The 20,619-nt window shown below is 41.3% G+C and overlaps 1 protein-coding gene across 1 annotated transcript in view; it reads left to right on the top strand.

Moving 5' to 3' along the window:
- Positions 1–19,930, top strand: part of LOC147251941 (neuroligin-4, X-linked-like) — a 23,588-nt gene extending 3,658 nt beyond the window's left edge. The window contains exons 4-9 of the mRNA XM_086219966.1: positions 2,179–2,364; positions 3,441–3,891; positions 4,602–4,815; positions 7,045–7,169; positions 11,406–12,015; positions 14,471–19,930. Coding sequence (XP_086076092.1) covers positions 2,179–2,364; positions 3,441–3,891; positions 4,602–4,815; positions 7,045–7,169; positions 11,406–12,015; positions 14,471–14,878 — 1,994 coding nt within the window. The 3' untranslated portion in view covers positions 14,879–19,930. The remainder of the gene's footprint in view (positions 1–2,178; positions 2,365–3,440; positions 3,892–4,601; positions 4,816–7,044; positions 7,170–11,405; positions 12,016–14,470) is intronic.
- The last annotated feature ends 689 nt before the right edge of the window (positions 19,931–20,619 follow it).

The following is a 20,619-nucleotide window of genomic DNA, read 5'->3' as shown; positions in this document are numbered from 1 at the left end:
AGTGAGTAACTTGACCTGTTTTACTATCATCATCAAAAACCAGCAAAAAAGGGAGAAAAAATAGAAGAAATTCAATGTTGTTCACTTCATTACATTCCACTGTTTACATGTCACAACAATACACTTTGGTCTCATACTGCAGTTTGCTCTTCGACAGTAGTTCATGTACAACTTTGTAAATCAAAATGTAAACATTTGGATTGTAGGTGAGCTACAAACTGTAATGATAAAAAAAAAAAGACCAAAACAATAATATCATTGGAGGTTGTATTTTTACCCGCAGCATCTTGTTGTATTTGGCTGAATACATGTTTAGTATGGATGTCTCTAGTGGAAATAAAATCCCTGAAACCAATTTTCCCACTACTAGCATCGAGTCCAATCTGATCCCTTTTACCTCCATGACTCCCTGACTCATTGCTCTCTGAGCAGGGAAAATCTGATTCCCTGTGGTTTTTCTAATTTTAGACTGCTGTGCAGTGAACAAGGCCTGAATAAATAGAATAACTTATAATCCCGGCATTCTTAATAAACCAAACCTGAAAGGGGCCGCTGGAGGGACAAAACCGTACTCTGAGGGCAACATTTACTGTACAGTACTCAGGGAATTAGATGGTATTTTTTACAGGAGCACGTGCTTTCATAACGATTACCTGAAGTCAAGCATACAATCACTATTATGGGTGGGGTAAATCAGTGCCAACTATTTACCAATTATAATAAGATATTACTAAAATTGTGGCAGCAGAATGTGCACGTACAGTATGCCTTATAATTAGTTACTTCATTTGGCTTATGCAGTAATATTCAAATGATCCGACTCACTTATGTTTCCCATTATTTTGAAAAAGAAAAAAAACGAAGAGAGGGAAAATAAAGGGTGTACTAAATTAATGAGAGCATTTTTTTGTGTAGCTTATATTTTGCCACAGTGAAAACAATTTCCTTCACCGAGGGAAGGCCCCGCCTTTATTGAGAGGATTTTTAAAAATGCAGTGGAGTACCTTTGTGTATTTCACGGAAGGTTGAAAAATTCAACCTAAATTAGGATTTAAGTTTCTCAGATTTAGATGCATTCAAGGATTTCATTTCATCTGGGCGTTGTAGGAAATCTAAATTGGGTTGGTGGATGAAACAGTTCTGACCTTTGGAACTATAATTACCATTTCGGTCTAAACAAAGCCGTTCATGCGTTTCATTTCTTTTATTTAAATCATCTCCATCTTCTATGTTCACATGACCACCAATAAGACCATCATCATCACCATCTTCATCATCCATCATCAGTAGCAGTGTCTTTGTCTTCTGCCTCCTCTTCATTGTCATCTTAAGTCGTGAGGTGAGCTACAACGCCGTGCTGTTTTCAAACATAGACGTGTCATTTTTCATCTTAATATTAAGTAATCGGAGCATGTTCATATGGAAATATGAAGAACATTAATACATCACAAATCTGACTGAATACACATCATGCAGTGCATTCAAGGAAACTTTGGTTCGTTGCGTTCTAATTCACCAATATCCTTTTAGCGTGAGTGAAACGGCTGGTATAAATAATTAAATTAATGCTTTTAACCATTTTGCCTTTATTTCCTTGCTCATTATACTGTTGCATGTCGTGAGGTAGCTTGAGGTTCAGAGCAACGAGCTTCTGCAGTAATGAGATATACTGTGCTGAAGTGTGTTATAAGGATCCTTTGTGTTTAATTAACAATGCCGGCAGTAACTGCTTTTGTAACTGCATGCGTGTGCAGGTTTTTAGTAGTGTGTAAGTGTACGCTCACATCAGCGGGAAAGGATCTTATTCTGTTGTAGTAATGTAGTATATTGCAGCAGAGACACATCTTTTTAAAACCAATTTTCTCTTTATGACAAATACTTACTTCAAACTCTGTCAAACTAATCATCCTGTTTGCACTATATTTCAAGATGAAAAGGTTCCGGAAATCCTTTGATCAACTTAAACTTCAACTCCTAATTTTCACTGTATTCCTTCTGTCTATTTATGGCGCACACACACACACACACACACACACACACACACTCATCATGCCGTCTCTCTCTCTCTCTCTCCTTCTCTCTCTTTCTCTCCTTCTCTCTCTCTCTGTCTCTGTCTCTGTCTCTGTCTGTCTCTCTCTCTCTCTCTCCCTCCCTGTCTCTCTCCCTCTCTCTCTTTAGGATTTCTCAGTACAGGTGACCAGGCAGCCAAAGGGAACTATGGCTTGCTGGATCAGATCCAAGCTCTGCGCTGGGTTAAGGAGAACATTGCAGCCTTCGGCGGAGACCCAAACCGGGTCACTGTGTTTGGATCTGGGGCGGGAGCTTCATGTGTCAGTCTCCTCACCTTGTCTCACTACTCTGAGGGTAAGGAGGACTCAATTCTTGGACTCGCTCCTTGTTTTTCACCTTCCGTGGCAAAGACATGCATGCAGTATAAATAGACTGGCATAGCTTTATGTGACTTGTCTTGGGCTCCAGCAAACCTATTTAGCATTCACTTAATAGTCTTAAAGTGATATTTCTCCTGAAAACCTTTGAAGTACTCACAAACAGGCTTCTTTAGCTCACAAACATGGCATTACTTTTTTGTGACTCCAGAATGCAGAAAGAGTCAGCCATGTGTATTTAGCTCAAAGATAATGGTGACTGACTAAACAACATCTACAGCAAGGGAACAACAACAGAATGGCCCAGAAATGTCAGTTTACAAATTCTCAAGTGCATCCTGTTTGGTGCTACATGAACAACTGTGGATAATTGTTAACAAGTTGGCTCAAGTGAATGCTCCAGCTGGCCTTATTTGGCCCTACCAAGCACAGTACAAGCACAGAAGGGTTATATTTAGCTAGTTTTTTAGTTCAAATCAAAGTGTTTGCAGATAACTGAGCGTAAAGCTAGATAAAGAAGAAGATGAGGATATCAGAGTATTCTCTTAAGAGTTTGTAAACGAACATTTTTGGGCAGTTTTGCTGTAATTTTGTTGCTGTTCCTGTTCATAACCATCATTCACTGCTAGCTTCAAGCTTAATATGCCTGGCTGCCTCTCTCTCTGTATTCTGGAGTCACAAAAATGTGATGCAAGATAGAGGAAATATCTTAGTGAGGTCAAGACACCTATTTGTGAGTACTCGAGAGGTGAGGTATCACTTTGAAGCTTTAAATGAGTCTCAATAATAACTCTGCCTTTTACCCTTAATGCTAACAGCGGAATTATTCTACATGCTTAGGCTGACAGTCGTCTCTTCCTAACCTGCCGTTACTACATGGCCACTGTTATCTTGCGATAGGAGTGCGCCTCTTAATATACGCAAATGTATCTGCATGTGTGCAATCATATTGTGCATTCGTGCATGTAGATATATGGCTGCATCCATAAATATAAATAAGCACATGCTGTATCCATCTATATTTACATTTGTGTGTGTTTATGTATGCTTCAGATCTTTTCCACAGAGCCATCATCCAGAGCGGCAGCGCTTTAGCCAGTTGGGCTGTCAACTACCAGCCCAGCAAGTACGCCCGACAGCTCGGTGAGAGGGTGGGCTGTGGCATCGATGATAGCACCCAACTGGTTGCCTGCCTCCAAGGCCGGAGTTACCGCGAACTTGTGGAGCAGAACATAACTCCGGCAAAATATCACACTGCTTTTGCCCCAGTGATTGACGGGGATGTTATACCAGATGATCCTCAGATTCTGATGGAGCAGGGGGAGTTTCTGAACTACGACGTGATGCTGGGGGTCAATCAGGGTGAGGGGGTGAAATTCGTGGAGGGCATTGTGGACTCAGAGGACGGGGTCACTGCCGAGGACTTTGACTTTGCTGTGTCAGACTTTGTGGATAGTTTGTATGGATACCCTGAAGGCCGGGACACACTGAGAGAGAGTATAAGGTGAGTGTGCTTGTAAATGTCTGGAAATTTGATTCTGAGGATTGGCTCTAAGTAGTTAGTGTCTCCATGGCAACCTTTAATGGCAGATCAGTTGATTGTACTGCCTCTCAACAGTGGGTCATGATAGCTTCAAATTCATAAAAATGTTAAACATGTAGTGAAGCTAATCTGGATATTTTCATGAATTTCTCTGGAAACATGACAAGGACCCTGGTAGAGGTCCGTGCTATGACGAGTGCTCTTCTAGTTCCCTCTGATTCCAGACAGATTTGTGACGCTAGAACTTGTTAATTCAAGTGATGCATTGTGGAAATTTGAAGTATTCAGTGCACAAGCATTGAACTCTTTATAGCAGTAGCAGTATTTTTTTTTTTGTAGAAAACACAAAACAATAGACACAGGTTATTCAAAGTAGAGCATTTATACATTCCTTGAGTCATGTCTGGAGGGGATTTGTAATGGGCAGACATAAAAGGGGTATTTACTGTATATCCTTTGGCAAGTATGCAAATGAGTATATTTACCAAAATGGCCAAGTTCTTTTAAAATAACTGTGTATGCATTTGACCATACTGTGTATTAAAAACTACGCACATCCACGTTCTAATTCACCTTGCAAATTTTTATTTTATTTTTTTATGGCACAAGGAAAGATTATAATCTTTTTCACTTTCTTTCTAACTGGCAAATGTCTCCTGGATTGCTTCAAGGTTTATGTACACAGACTGGGCGGACCGCGACAATGCAGAAACCCGGCGGAAAACTCTGGTAGCCCTATTTACAGATCACCAGTGGGTGGCTCCAGCCATCGCCACAGCCGACCTCCACGCTCAGTACGGGTCGCCCACCTACTTCTACTCCTTTTACCACCATTGCCAGAGTGAAGCCACTCCCCCCTGGGCTGACTCCGCACATGGAGACGAGGTAAGATGATGTTGTGTTGCTATGCACAGACAACAGCAGTGGTGGATGATGTCAAGAATGAGATGTTTTGGTGACAGTTACTGCGGTAAGAAATATCAAAGTAACCCCCCCCCCCCACACACACACACACACACACCTTTTTTAGTGATGCATCACTTAAAGGGAAACATGAATGTGTGAATGCCCCCCAAAAATTCTATACTTTGCAAAGATAAAATCATCTTTAAAGTTTGACTGGAAGATGATTCGATTCTAAAAAAAAAAAATCAGTTTTTATTGTCCTCACTTCAGGTGAGTGTCCGGATTTGGATTTCAGAAGTGAGGAATTTTATTTTAGTCCTGTCACAGTCAGAGCTTATTATCCGAACCGGTGAGACTTAGAGTTCCACCCGACCATCTGCACACCATCTCTGCAATACGGCCAGATAGATAAGGCTTCCCTGCGAGGGATGAGAATGTGTGCGAGATCTTCAGAGTGCAATCTGGAAGTTTCTTCTTTGTCCCTTACATAAAACGCAGCTCTTTGTCTCGATGAGCGTTACCTCGCATGAACTGGCTGCACTTCAGTAGGCTGAGTGGATAATGTTAGCGTAGTCATGGCCACAGTAGCTGCAGCTAACGAGACAATCAGACTTGGCTCTCGGGCCGTGTTGTGACTGCTGTGCCTCCATCTGACTGGTGAAAAAATGGGTTCTTTTTAAAGGAAAATAAAATAAATAAAACTGCTTTTAAGGCAAAAAGGCTGTGCAGTGCTCACGTTACCCTTCACAAGTCATGATGATCACAATAATGAAGTAATCGTTGCTGTCCGAGTGTTATGTATTATGTATGTGGATAGAATGGCACATCTCTAGTGGTGGCACAGGGAATTATATTAAACGTAATAACCACTGTCATGCAGAAGAGGAATAGTACATAATATTGAGTGACTGGCACTTTACTATAGAGCACATCTGGGCAAAATTAGAGAGAGATTTCATCACTGCATCAGGAGCTCTTGGGTTAATGTTACTTTGAAGGTGCAGCAGATAATTTCCAAATGCTCAGTAACCTCAATCCACCAATCCTCAAGAGCATAATTCATTTGGCATTCATAATGTATAAAATAATCATTTTAATCACAAATTATTAGGGATGGAAAGCAACGATATAACCGCTATCTGTTGACCACCAGGAAGATATTATCACGCTTCATTGTGAGACAGTTCATCCATAAAATGTCAAGCTGTCTGTGTAGCTGAAGAAGGAAAATAACCTCTAAAAGGGCAAAAGTAGCAACAAAGTGCAGAGTACAGAAATATCTAAATAGCAAAATATTGAAGGTAAAATATTCAGCTGGTCATCCTTTATTAGTTTCACAACGGAGACATTTTTGAAATACTAATGTGGATATTGGAGGCAGTGTAATCTACAATTTATGCTTTGTAAAATATTCAGACGATTATGATGGAATTCAATGGAGAAGAATTTTAGTTTTTCTGGATAATCATGCATTAGAGTGTGTGACATCACTCCCACTCTATAAGACAGCACTGGACATTTAAACATGGTTTTCAACCTTCGTGGACAAATATTAGATATTAACACTGAGAAATTAGTCTTCTGTCAGCTTGTGTTGCCCTCAGCGTGACAGGCCTTAACGGATTTTTAATTCAGCAGATTGCACTCAAACTGAACTCCCTTCTGCTTGTGCTTTGATTTAAAATATTCATTGTGATTTCTACATCTCTCAATTCATTTCAGCTCTTTGCAGCTTTGCATTCACTTTCTATTTTCTGCAGGAAATCTTGCTTGAAAGATTACTTGGTGTCCTGTTGATCGAGCTCGATTGGTGGAAAACTCTTGTTCCCAAGCTATTTTATCTGCGTATTCTCTTGTATCGCAATCCACTCACTCAGTAATTAATAAAGGAGTTATACACACTGAATGTGTGTGTGTGTGTGTGTGTGTGTGTGTGCGTGTGTGTGTGTGCATGCGTGGCTGGATTTCAGTCCAGATGATTGATGGCTTGTCAAACTGAAGATGAGTTTACTGAACTGAGTTTAGCTTCATCGCTGCCTTCACGTAGGCGATGTTAGAGTTCTTTTGAGCCTTTGGAACTGATGTAAAATGTTTGGTCCCACACAGTAAACTATCCTAATGTGAGTGTGTGTGTGTGTGTGTGTGTGTGTGTGTGTGTGTGTGTGTGTGTTTGTGTGTGTGTGTGTGTGTGTGTGTTCGTGCGTGTAGGTCCCCTATGTGTTTGGCGTTCCCATGGTGGGACCCACTGATCTGTTCAACTGTAACTTCTCTAAGAACGACGTGATGCTGAGTGCAGTCGTCATGACTTACTGGACCAACTTTGCCAAGACTGGGTGAGTCGTTAACAAGAACACTGATGTGAAACATTGATTTCAGCCTGAAGAGACTCAGACAAGGCTTCAGTGTGATCACCTCTGTTTATATCGACTTTTTAAGGCACAGAAATCATTTTTCTAATTGACGTCATACCTGCACACATGCAGAAAAAAAAGACCTCGCTGTCTAATCACATTTTAAAATGTAAATGAAAATCTCCATCTGTCTTCTTTGAGTCCCTGCAGAGAATTCTGGCAATGTGTTGTTGCTGTAATAACACTTTGCTGTGCGGACAGCTCACTCCTGATTTTACAAGAACAAGTCTCTGGTGAGCTAGAAACAAGACAGCCAAGAATCAAGCCTATGGTGTTATCAAACATAACAGCACAGTGCCTCTCTACCTTAAAATACTTGGTAATTTCCTTTATGTTTAATATGTTGGACTTGTTAAACAGTAACACCTGGCGGGGTTTTCTCTCTTTCTCTCTCTCTCTCTCTCTCTCTCTCTCTCTCTCTCTCTCTCTCTCTCACACACACACACACACACACACAGAGGACAATCAAAGACAAGCTTTTAAAGCTTTAATCCAGGCCAGACAGAAACAGTAATTCAGGATTAGAATTTGACTCCATCCCAGGCCTCCATGTCCACGTTAACAACCGCATGCACTGACGCTGGAGTTGTTGCTGTTCTGACGCTGTGTATGCGATGTTGTGGCCTTACTGACAAACACCTAATTCATTTTTCAACGATTAGTTTGCGTCTCTTTTTAATTCTGTTTTCTTTTATCAGGTGACTTGTCTAAAATTTAATTAGTATGCTTAGAAGGATATTCATAACATAAATGTAGCCATGTACCACTGTGTGCATCATTTATTGGATGATGAACCCGAAGACAGGAACTCTGTAATTGATCTGAGTCAATATGGCTTTTATTTAAGAACATAATGCAGTTATCGAGTTAAACTGTTGCAGCAGCCTCTGTCTTTGTGTAGAAATGATCTTGATTGATGCCGCTCTCCAGTCATGGCGCAGCCCTGCTGTACAGGATGCCATTGCTTTTGCCAATGAATATTAGGTTAGAAAATATTGCACGGTTCAGTTCAACCCACTCAGTTTTATTTTGGAAATACAAAGCATTGCTAAGTTGAGTTCGCTGTCTTTAAACAACAGATGCAGGTAGTGTTGTTCCTGTACACCCATCAGTCCAGAAACGGTAACGACAGTTGCGCTTTCATCTGATTATGTCTGAGAGATGGAAAGACGTGGCACGACATCACTGACTTGATTGCCTGAGCGCGCCTGATGCGCGAGAGGTCCGTCAACTCAGTGCTGTTGATATTATTGCCGGTCAAGTTTACTGTTCATAGCCGGTCAATACAACCCTCAGGCCACCTGGAAATATCCCAGTGCTCCTAATAGCCTGTCTGGGAGTGGATTGATTATAGTAGCATTAGGAAAAATCCATTTCACACAAATTATGTTGCTACGTACAATTGGCGCTAATTTGTAGGAGACGGAGCGGCCTAAATCCATCTCATTTTAAAAGCACAGAGGGAGAAATATTAGGTTTCATTTGGAGTGGAAGTTTGAGTGAATCTGAGATGAAGGGTTTAAAGACTGAAGTTTAAGAGCAACAAAAATAATCATCTCCCAGGCAAAGGATATGTTTTTTCATCTCCTTCCCTTCAAAGGACAAGAAGAATGTACTTTAGACACATGAATATAGTGCTGCAGACTAATTTGGGATAAGAGGGCGCACAGGCTCCTGGTCTCTTCAAGAGTTTGAAGCTTTTCTTTCAACTTTGACAGAGAACACGTTAAAGTAACTTTTTAAAACACTGAAAAAGAAAACTGATGAAAGCCAATGCAATGTTGCTGGAGGAGAACTGACGGCCATTGTTTCTCTTCTATCTGGCATTCTGCACGTTATTGTCCTATACGTCCAGTTCCTATGTTGCCATCTGTACTTCTGGTGGTACCATTCACAATTCTGGTTGCAAGTGTCAATACTTGTGGCGGGTAGTATTTAAAATCTCTAACCAAGTGAGTGCAAAGAATGATTTTCTCAGAATTTTTTTTTTTTTTTTAAATTCCGATCACTGCACGTCCATGTTGTTTACATCAGTGACCAGCTGATCGCACTGTATTTTGCCAGCTGTCATGGCAACCACAAAAACGAAGAGCCAGCTTGAATTTGTCGCTGTGAAAAGTTTGAGGACACAAATTTTTTTTATTATCTTTTTTGTTGTTGTTGTTGTTTTTTTACAATTGTAGGTTTTTATATACCCAATAAAACATAAAGAAAAATACAGATAGAATTCACAATAAAGCTTGATAAGGGAACCTTGGTTTATGCTTTCTGGTTGTCTGTCCATTCAACCTAGTTTTAGTTACTCAATATCTGAGGAATGCTTTGGGGGGAATTTTGTAAAATTTGTCCCAAATGTCCACTGGGACTTTTGATTTTGGAGGTCAAAGGCCAACGAGCAAGGTCACTGTAACCTCATATGCACACAATGTCTGTCCCGTTGTTGTTAATGAGCTATCTGCAGAGCAGAACTGCAGGAATTGGAATTTTTGCCACAAATGTCCACTGGGACTTTGGGATGAATTTTAAAAGTTTTTGCTGGTCAAAGGTCACTGTCACTTCCTATGAACGCAATATGAAAGATACCGAGGAACCATTTTTGGTGGTCAAATGTCAAGGTCAGGCAGTCAAGGACACTGTGACAGGCTCCCATCAGGGAAGCACGCAGCAACGAGGGAGTGAATTTCTAGTTTTCTAACTCTGAAGATAAAAGCAGCTGCTGCGGTTGGACCCTCCTTTGCTGGAGCTCAACATGAAAGTAATTAATCCATTCAAGGCTCCCTCCACTGAGACCTCTTCCGAGCGGAGCCTTGGCATGTTACAACATACAGAATGAGGACACATAATTCGGCGGTTTAAAAAAGAAAAAAAAGCAAGCGCAATTACAAACTATCAAGCAGATTCCAGCTCTTATTTTTTTATCATCTTTACCAGCACAACAATCTGCAGAGAAAACTAAGCAAGGGGGAAGAAACAAATCAGAAAAATCTCTGTGTACAATTCAATTATCAACGGAGAGCTCTCTCTGAAGACTTCACTCGGATGAGAGTGCCTCAGATGCTGATGGAACTCTGCGACAGCTCAATTTAACGCGGAGGATGTGATGCTCCCTGATTTATACATTGTGAGCTTCAGTGTAGGTGTGTAAATCTTCAGATTGTTTGTATTCGTGCTCCTGTAGGACTTCACGCTGGCGTTGTTTCTGTGATTTATATGAAGTTGCTGATTGACAAGTGAGCACACGGCGTGTAACTGACAAGGCCAAGAAAGTGTTCCGTTGTTCCCCAGACGTCAATTCTGCTGCTGACACAAATTAGTTAGTAAATCGACAAATACATGGCTGTCCGAAAGTGTCAGAGAAGTGATGTTTCAGGGTGTTCTTACTGCACCACGAACTCAGTCTCTAATGGATATTGTAAGTTTGCTTCAGGGGCAAAACAATATGCGCATTGTTCACACTTAAGGTGTTCGAAACAATCCTTTTCTCATATGTTGGGAAATGTTTAGCAGATAAATCAATGATGCAGAATCACCAGGGAGCATTGTTTACGGGATGATCAAACTTGTTTCGCTTTGTACGTATAATGTTGGTCCCTGCTTTCTCGTATATCACTTGAACAGCGATTCAAAAGTTTTGCGTCAGCGCTGGTGAAATCGTTGGGCAGCAGGCGACTCCTCAGAGGATGCTGGAGGAATAGTCTTCGGCAGCTCTGTAGGGAGTCCAACATTTCAGTAGCAATTCCACTTTGCACATTGCACAACATGATTGGGTTTGTTTATGGTCCTAAAATAAATATATTTCACGGTGCGTTGTATTTCACTGTAATTTACTCTTGGTTATTTATAGTTTTGTTGCTCCTAATAATTGTGTTTAATGTTTTAAATATTCACCTAATATTCAGAGCTGAAGTTTTTTTTCTTTTTCCACTGTCATTGTGATAATTAGCTTTTTATTCGATTTATTTTTTTCTTTTCTGTCAGTTTTCCTTTGTGCGTGATTACTGGCAGACGAACCGGTTCAGAGGCTATGAAAGCTAATATCTTGTCGCACAAATAGCTTTTTCATCATCTGTATATAAATTATAGAAGAAACTCAGTCTTACAGAACCACCAACCCGTCTAAATCTGATTAAACAACTAATTGTGTTTCACGCTTTGCAGTGACCCAAACCAGCCTGTTCCTCAAGATACCAAGTTCATCCACACAAAGCCTAACCGCTTTGAAGAGGTGGCCTGGTCTAAGTACACTCCTAAAGAGCAGCTGTACCTCCACATCGGCCTGAAGCCCCGTGTCAGAGACCACTACCGTGCCACCAAAATCTCCTTCTGGCTCCAGCTGGTCCCTCACCTGCATCACGTCAATGAACTCCTCCAGTCGGTTTCCTCTTTCACACATAGTCCCTCTCCGCAGGACGACACCCCGTATTCTTACACCAAACGTCTATCCAAAGGTTGGCCTCCTAGCAGTACTCGTCACCCGGGATCTCAAGGAGGTACTCCACAGCCACCAGAGCCCGCTTTAGGCCAGGGCGGAGGCGAAAACGGGGTCCACGTCCCAAATGAGGACTACTCTACGGAACTCTCCGTGACCATCGCGGTTGGAGCGTCACTGTTGTTTCTCAACATTCTTGCATTCGCGGCTTTGCTGTACAAGAAGGACAAGAGACGCCTGGAGCATCGTAGGCCGCGTCCACTTCCTCCTCCAAGACGAGATATTACACCTGCAGATGTTGCCGCCCACCTTCAAGGAGAGGGACTGATGTCATTACAGGTGAGCCAATCTGTTTTTAGTCGGTTGGTTTATGTGCACAGTTGCAATTGAGTTACAGTTGTAGCTTGTTAGCTCTGTTCATCTGACTACTGCCGGGACACAAGGACAGTAGGTGGTGGTCTCCTCGTTTGTCCAGAAATGAAGTATTTCGCAATCACACCTGCCTTAGCATGGTGATCCATTCACTGTGCACTGTTAAACTTCCCCAGTTGGACCTATGGCACATGTCTAGGCGCCTCTAGGCTAATTTAGGTTTGATTGAAGTGTATACATTCCTGATTGAATTGATTGCCAGCTGCGTTATCAAAGTATGTCAGTGATTTCAGTTGGACTAATGTGTTTATACGTGTTTTAAAAGTCCAGTTTTATTCGTTTCTAACGCCTTGTTTCTACATAGCTCCGCGTACGTAATGAATCCAATAATTTCTATGAAAACCTTGATGACCTCTGAGACTCAGTGAAACTCCTCCTTCCTTTTTCTCTGTTGTGTAATATGCATCGAGTTGAACACTGGAAAAATATATTGCAGCAAAAATATGCCGGAGAGTTCAGTTTGATCGTGCAAACTGTGGTACCTAAAACAAGCTAACATGCTACACGTGGGCTAAATGAAAAGGTTTTTCTTCAGCTGTCGCCGAAGTCTTTGGTGAGGATATTCTTTGTAAAACCAGACAAATTTGTTTCTCGCCTGGCGGATCAACAACAGAGGCATCGTACAATGTACTTACGAAATTACAGAACCCCAACAGACATCTGTATCTGGAAGGGGGCGGTCACGTAATGCAACTCAATCAATATTTTCTACCATCATGTATGTAGCATGTATGAATTTATCAGACTTCATAATAGTGTCGTGATTGGAGAATATTTGTTCTGATATGTCAACGAGCACTCATCTTATTTGAAAGGACACACAGTTATATGTTTTGTGCGTGATGATCTCAATGAAGTTGCAAGTGTAGCAGCCGCCTAGGGGAGCACTTCTGTTGCCTGCCATCAGTAGGCATTGCCAGTGTGGGAAAGTGTGTGTGTGTGTGTGTGTATGAGAGCGAGAGAGAGAGAGAGAGAGAGAGAGAGCTGTGTCCAGGTGCCTCCCAGTTGCTCCCCATTTGAATTCATCTGCTGACAGTTTGGCCTGCGTTGTGTTCCGTCGGTTGGCTCACATAAAAGACCGAGTGCCAAATGTCAGACCTCAGTTGATTGGCAGCTGATCTGCAGTGTTGTCACTGAATATCACAGCTGCTTTTTGTTTTTGTGTTTTATTCATTTTGAATGTCGGCTCTTTTTAATGTGCTGTTTTTCGGCTATTTTGTACATCGCTGGTTGCTCTGGTGCGATAAGACAGAATGATTTTTTTTTTTTTTAAATACATTTTGTGAGCAGATACTTTACATAGCAGCCTTGAACAGGAGCCTGCAGAAACAAATCAAATTCAGCCAGGAGTGTTTTATATGATGATGACAAATAGCAGTGATGGAGCTTGAATATGAATAGGACTGTGGATTTGGTTTGATGCTGTTACTGGGTAAAGGCCAAGGCAAATGATTGATTGCTTTCATGCAAACCCTTAGCCAGTGAGGTGTTTTACTCCTGAAGTGTTCCGTCTAATGAAATGCATTAGACAGCAGCCTCAGTTTGTCTATTTTATAAATGACGCAGCATACAGTTTTACCCTTTCATTTTTATTGTCATTGTTATTGTTAATTAGTTGCCATGTTACATTTCAGACACATGACTCAGCCATCAATTAGAGCTTTGGCTGTTAGTGGGATGAATGAAAATCATGTAATTTTCCAGCCCAAACTGCAAAATATCCGGTGATTCCGATCTATGAAAGTGAGTGTGTTCTCAGTTTAATATCATTGCATGATGAATGTCTTTGGTTTTGGGCTGTTTGGGCCGTGGGCAGTTGAGAGCGTCAGTTTTCACAGATCTTCTGTCTGCTCACAGCACTGAAAAGTTTATTTATTTATTATTGCTATTATGCATGACCATCTATAGTAGAGAATATCGTGATGAGGTTCCATTATGTCGCGCAGCCCTACAAAGGACCAAAATTAGTTGAAATGTTCCGTTACTGAGTGAAAGAAAGCTTTCAACCGCAATTTCCTCACTCAGGTCAAAGTCCATCTGCCCGGTGTCAGCAAACTGCAGCCAGTCGGTATGGTTGCCAGTCATAGATTTCTCACTTAATATTGGAACAATTAAATTAATAATCAATCATTTCAGCGTTAACACACTGGAATATCCAGCCAAGGTTGAAGAATACTGGCATTTCCCTTTCAGAAAGCAATTAGACGGCTTGATTAAGGAAGAAAATACTCCTAAGTGGCGTCTCTAGATTTGATTATTTGGTGATGAGACTGATTTTCATTCTCTTTAACCTCACCTGCCCCCTCTGCTGTCACTCCTCATTGTATCCACACATTCATGTATTTACGAATCCAACCTCTAGGTGAAGCAGCTGGAGTGTGATGCAGCCTCAGCAGACGAGAGGAACAACACTCACCACCATCACACTCTGGACACACTGGACGCCCTGGATGGCTTGGACACCCAGGATATCTACAGCACTCTGGACACGGTGCGCCTCACCTGCCCGCCTGATTACACGCTCACCTTACGCCGCTCGCCCGACGACGTCCCCCTCATGACCTCGCTGACCCCGGGATCCCTGCCTGTGACCCCTGGGTCACACCCTGTTACCCCTGCCACGCCAATGACCCCCATGACCCCTGGATCGGTGGTGGGGATGAGGATGGGTCATCCTCACCAGGGGTACACACACCATAGCCCATACAGTAACACACACTTGCCACACACACATATCTCTACACACACACACTCCACCACTCGTGTATAACCGCAGCAACAACAGAAGGACAGAAGGACATAATAAGACATAACAAACACACACTCACTCACACACACACATAGACACACACACACACACACACACACACACACACACACACACACACAACAAGAGACTTAAATACCTCTACTAATTACCCTGCAGGATTGTTACAGATGGGATGACAGAGAGACATTTTCAGTTACAGGAGGGAGAGGCAGACAGCTGTGTGTTGCATGTCGGGGGGAACTCACGACAAACTGGATCCCAGGAGATGCAGTTCTATGCATCATTTGCTCACAACCTGAAACAAGACAAGCCAAAACAAATATCACAAAAACCTGCTTTGGATATTAAATCAGCTTTTTCTACACCTGAGGAAGTATTCTGGCGAAAAGGTCCTGCTTCTTCTGTACCGGGGCTACTGAGCGGAGGAGTGCTAGGACTGAGCTGAGCAGATGCAGAACTGATCTAAGGCGGGGGGAAAAACACACACACACAGACTGTTGATGTCAACTGGAACAACCTGTGAAATGTGAATGTAGCAAAAATGAAAAAAAAAACCAACAAAAAAAAAAAAACATTTTCCACTAAAAAGATACATGGCCCTATCTGCCTGGGATCAAACTAAGCTGAGGAGAAAATAACACAATTCAGCAAGCGATGGATGTAAAAACAGACAGAGGGCGGAGAGATGGAGAGGGGGGGGGCGAAAATACAATATTTAGCTGAAGGAAAACTTGGGTTGGAAAGAGATTAAGATTTTATTGAGTGAGTGTATAACAGCGGCAAGAGCGAGAAGGACGGTTATATGGAGGAGGAGAGATAGAAAGTACGTGAAGGAAGAACCCCTGAAGTGTGGAGTCACTCTAACCAGCTCTGTGTTAAACTCTTGTAAATAGAATGGGGAGATTAAGATGATATATTATGATTTATAGCATTTACCTGCTCTTGCATTAAAACATGACTTATTTAACCACATTATTGCTTTCATTTCAGATATTACTATATTACTGTATAGATGCCCTGAAGCAAGGCTGGTTGTCTTTCTATCTCACCCACTGTAGTATGTACACAGTACCTTTATTTAAAGGCTATATTTGCTATGCACCCTCATTTCAACAATTCTTGTGTAAGCATCTAGATACCTGTTTTTGTGGTTGAAGTATAGGACATTTCTCACACTATCCTGTCTATTTATTTGAGCATCAGATGACGAGCTAGTACTGTGTAGATAATGCAATCTTGGTTTGATGATGGAGCACCAGCCGAAAAAAAAAGTGACCCTCCCTGCCCCCCCAACCCCACCTCCACCCAACCCCTGACCCCATGTTCCTCAACTTTTCAAAACAAAAAAAAAAACGCCTCGCCTTCAGTATTAAAAGCTAATTTAAGGTCTACCCAGAATGTTTAAAAAAAAAAGAAAGGTGGTGATCATTCAGGGGTCTCAAGTTAAATCGTCCTCTGATCAGTGTTTACTACACCTAAAAGTTGCGTTCCTTTTATACTGGAGCTTGGAGGTCAGGACGTGAGCGTCGTGATGTAACACCTGAGTTGAGTTCCAGTGGAAGAAGAAGACGAAAAAAAACAATGAACAACCCACAATCTTGACATACAAGCCGTTCACCATACCAGTTGATAACAACTCTCTACGCAGTATTTTGCGCATACAACCGTCGTTGCGACATGTTTACAGAAAGAAGACGAACACTACTGTGTTTACGGCTGATTTAAATGAGACATAAATATGACAAAAGTGCTACAAAAACCTGTATATTGTTAAAAAAAATTCATGCTATTGATGAGCGAAGCAGACATTTTTAATAGTGATCATGGGGTTCATCAGGTATCTCTGAGTTTCTGAGTAGGAAGTCTGACCTCAGGCGGGGTTCCAGTTGAAATATCCAACTTGGAACTCTGAAATTCTGACTTCTGAGTTCAGCTGGAACGCACCATGAAGACACAAGTTTGCCTCAAGTGTTTTCTGCCAGAGAATCGTCTGACAAAAAAAGAAAAAAGAAAAAAAAAGATCATTTGTGAAAGGTTCTATTTTAACTTGAACCACAACCTTTTTCCTTAACCTAACCGCTTTCTGGCACCATGATGTATGGCGCAGGATAAAGGATTTTAAAAATCTTAACTAATTAAAAAAAAAAAAACAAAAACAAAAACTTGGGAAAACACCAACATAACAACAGATTTGAATTGATTTCTCCCTTTAAATCATAAGAACACGCAAAACAGGTCACTCAGCCAACAGGAGGAACCTCACACTTGGCGTTCATCCTAAACAAGTGGAGCAAAAACTCAGAGACATAAACTAGAAAAAGAAAACAAAAGTGTTAGTATTTGACCTTACTTGTGCAATATTACACACAAAAAACAGGAAAAAAAGAGTATAAAATGTGTGTGCAGTCATGTTTGACCCCAGAATGAGCATGGCTTATATATTTAGCAGCCTGAACTGGAAATCAGTTTTTGTCTAAAATGGGGCTAATGCTGGCTACTGCTACAAGCTAACGGTACACATACAAAGTAAACAAACTTCAGGTCAGTGACGCTTCTCGTTTCTGGTTTTAGAAGTTGTTGCTGTTTCTTTAACACGGCAAGATTTCATTCATATAATATTTGCAATTTGTGACTGAGGAGACTCCAATCCAGTCAGGACTGTTAAGATTTTGTCTGTAACCTCCCACCACCGGACCAGATCAGCCTCAAATCAGGAACACCTCGATGACTGGGCTGAATCTGACCCCTAATCGTCACCCAGGGGCCCCAGTATGTTTAGATGAGCCCCTGCTTGGACCACCTATTAATGGATGAACCCTTTCCAGACACAAAACAAAGGAATTAGGCCAAATATATTTTTGTTGTTGTTAGTTTGTTGTAGCTTCAATAGTAGCTTCTACTCTGTCACGTGGACATATATCGGTTAACCACATTTTAAAGGCTGGAGTTTGTTTTACAACCTGCCACCATGTTGTCAGTTGTTTGGAACCACATTTGATAAATGATGTGACGAGGACGGACAGCCATCACGGTTTTGTGTGATCGTTTTAGAGACTGATATTGAAGACAAACATGCCTCTAAATGTATTGCTTTTATAACCTGAAAACAAACGTAGTGGATTTTTTTTTTAATTAAAATTGCAAACCAAGATTCACTTAAGAATAATTGAAATGGTTTTATTGAATCCAACTTCTTGTGGAAATAATGACTGACTTTAATTTAGAGAGAAGTTGGAGGTTCTCCAGCTGGCTTCACTGTGAATGCTTAAGGGCTGTGTTGTCAGTATGTGTCACTATATTGAGTTTCAGAGCAGTCAGAAAATAGATTCCAACCATTTCATATTGACTAGTCATTTAGAAGAGGTGCTGTGCTATCATTAGCTGCCACTAAAACGACAAACGGTCAGTCGTTCTGGTCGCTAGTGCAAATCTAGGAACCTTGCCTGTATGCCGACAAATCAAACTCCTCTACTTCTACTATAATTCTGACAGAGGAACTAGCTTTCCTGCTTCGTCCTCCTCCCCCAGCACCTTGTCTTCCCCTCACCTGTGTCCCTCTCACACCCACCCACCCCCCCCTCCATCCCCGCCATCTGCTCTCGCCTCATCTGTGTGGACCACGTACTGCTCCATCACACTGAGGCCTATTTAACCTCCTCTCATCCTCCTTCATGAGAGATTTTAGTTATTTGTCAACAGAGAAAAAGAAAGTTGAAAAAAACTGTGGACGGCAAACGAAGAACTTTTACAAAAATCATACAAAAAAATAATAATTTACATTTAGTGGGTGTTTGTTTGATTGAATCTTTTTTTTTCATATGGGTTTATTGACTTAGTGGATGGCTGGATTGTGTCAAGCATAAAAAACATTTCTGCTGCATTTTTGAAAAATAAAAATATCAGTATTTTACAATTTATGATCCTTTTAAATGTCTTGTATGTCCTAATTCTGAATACTTTGTTTACATACAAGTAGCGGAGAGTTACAGGGGCTTTAGTGATGGTGGGGGTTTCTTTTTGGAAAGGAAAAAATACTTTATAACCAAAAAATATAAGCTAGTCCCACCCTTTGATTAATTTGTGGCCACAGCATGGAATTCTGTCGCTTTGATTTAGAAGACACCGTAAGTTTTAACTTGTTCTCACATCTTGATAAATGTGCGGCCACATGATGTAACTTGTTCCAACGCTGGTTAATTTGTTACCATGAGATGACAAGATAAAACTTGTTTCCAGGCTTTGATTAATTAGTGAGCACAAGATCTAGTTCCTAGGCGTCGGTCATTAATTAATCAAAGCCTGAGAACAAATTCTATCTGGTGGACCAAAAAAAATATATATATTTTGTGTCTCCATGGTCACTCCAGAACTCCATAAATCTCTAAAAGTTGACTAATTTTAGCCTGTGCTCCCCTGCCATCATGTGAAAGTGCTGGTGAAACTAGAATAACAGTAACTCCAAACAAATGTAGGCTACTGCTCTTTTATTTGAACTTGCTAGTTTTTTCTTTCCTTTTTTTGTTTTAGATCACAAAGAATAACAAACTGACATTTTGGGAGATACACTTTCTTTCGTGTCAAGAGTTTGACGAGAAGAGTGATGCCATTTTCACGTTTGTTAGCGAAGGAGAAAGACTGTAAACTGGGGCAAAAAGACAGCATATCAACAACTAGGAATCGCACTAATTAACACGTTTTATCTTTGTTGCCCGTGTTCCTTTAAATTTTCTCCCACATAAAAAGAATTCAGTATTGGGTTATCACCAGTTTTGCTCTGTGGTGCATATGTTATACCATTAAAAAGTCCCTGCTCCTGCAAAATAGGGAGACGTTATAGTAAATCATCACGGAGCAGCAGCCCCTGCCAGCTGGCCGAGGAAACCCTGTGAGATGTGAAAGAACTGAATTCATGGCTGACTTCCAGACCAGATTGATGTCTTCTACATTGTGTCCCTGCTCTAATCCCATTAACTCGAGATAACTGCAGTTAATTTGATTTATGGAAGGCAACACTTCAGAAAGCACAAGCTCAAGTCATGACCAGGTGTTTTTTTTTTAAGTGTGTGTGTGTGTGTGTGTGTGTGTGTGTGTGTGTGTGTTTGTTTCTTGCAACACGTGTGAGAAATCCACTGTAAATGGCTCCAAAAATTAAAAAAACAAACAAACAAACATCTTGTACCGTTTCAGTTAGACACATTGAAAACTACTCCCTACATAGTGGCTACTTTTTGACAAAAAAATAGAGGTTACCCTGGATGTAACTCTGGTTCTGAGTATGTGCAGAACCCTCTAACAGGCTTCACTTATTGGATTAGTTTTACACTGACTCAAGTTTCAAGAGAAGCACCATTTTGGTCCATACCAACCCCAAAAACTACATGGTCCAGTTGCTCAAAAGTGAACCTCCAAAGTGACCGTACATGGCAATTTGTGTAGTAGTTCCAGAATTAACAAGACCTCCTGTTGCAAACATCAGTGGGGTCACCTGAGCTTGCACTGTTGTCAAGATGTCATATAAGGTTCTGAGGGGAGAGCTCAAAGTAGTGAGAACATCTGTATCTGGGGACAGCAGGGAGGTCCCAATGCCTGGCTGGTACAGCGGGAGTCCAGGAGTCCGTTTGGGGCTTCTATAATGACAAAAGAAGCACATGAGAATGAGTCAAGGAGAGCAGGGTCAGTGACACTCAGGTGCTTCCAGCCAACAAAGAGAAACAGAGGACTCATGGTCTCTCATTTGAAAA

This window comes from Aulostomus chinensis, chromosome 12, assembly GCF_037954235.1.
Source record: "Aulostomus chinensis isolate RoL2024-O1b breed Wild chromosome 12, RoL_Achi_v1.0, whole genome shotgun sequence".
NCBI classification, from domain to species: Eukaryota; Metazoa; Chordata; class Actinopteri; order Syngnathiformes; family Aulostomidae; genus Aulostomus; species Aulostomus chinensis.
This window is presented reverse-complemented; position numbering and strand designations above follow the sequence as displayed.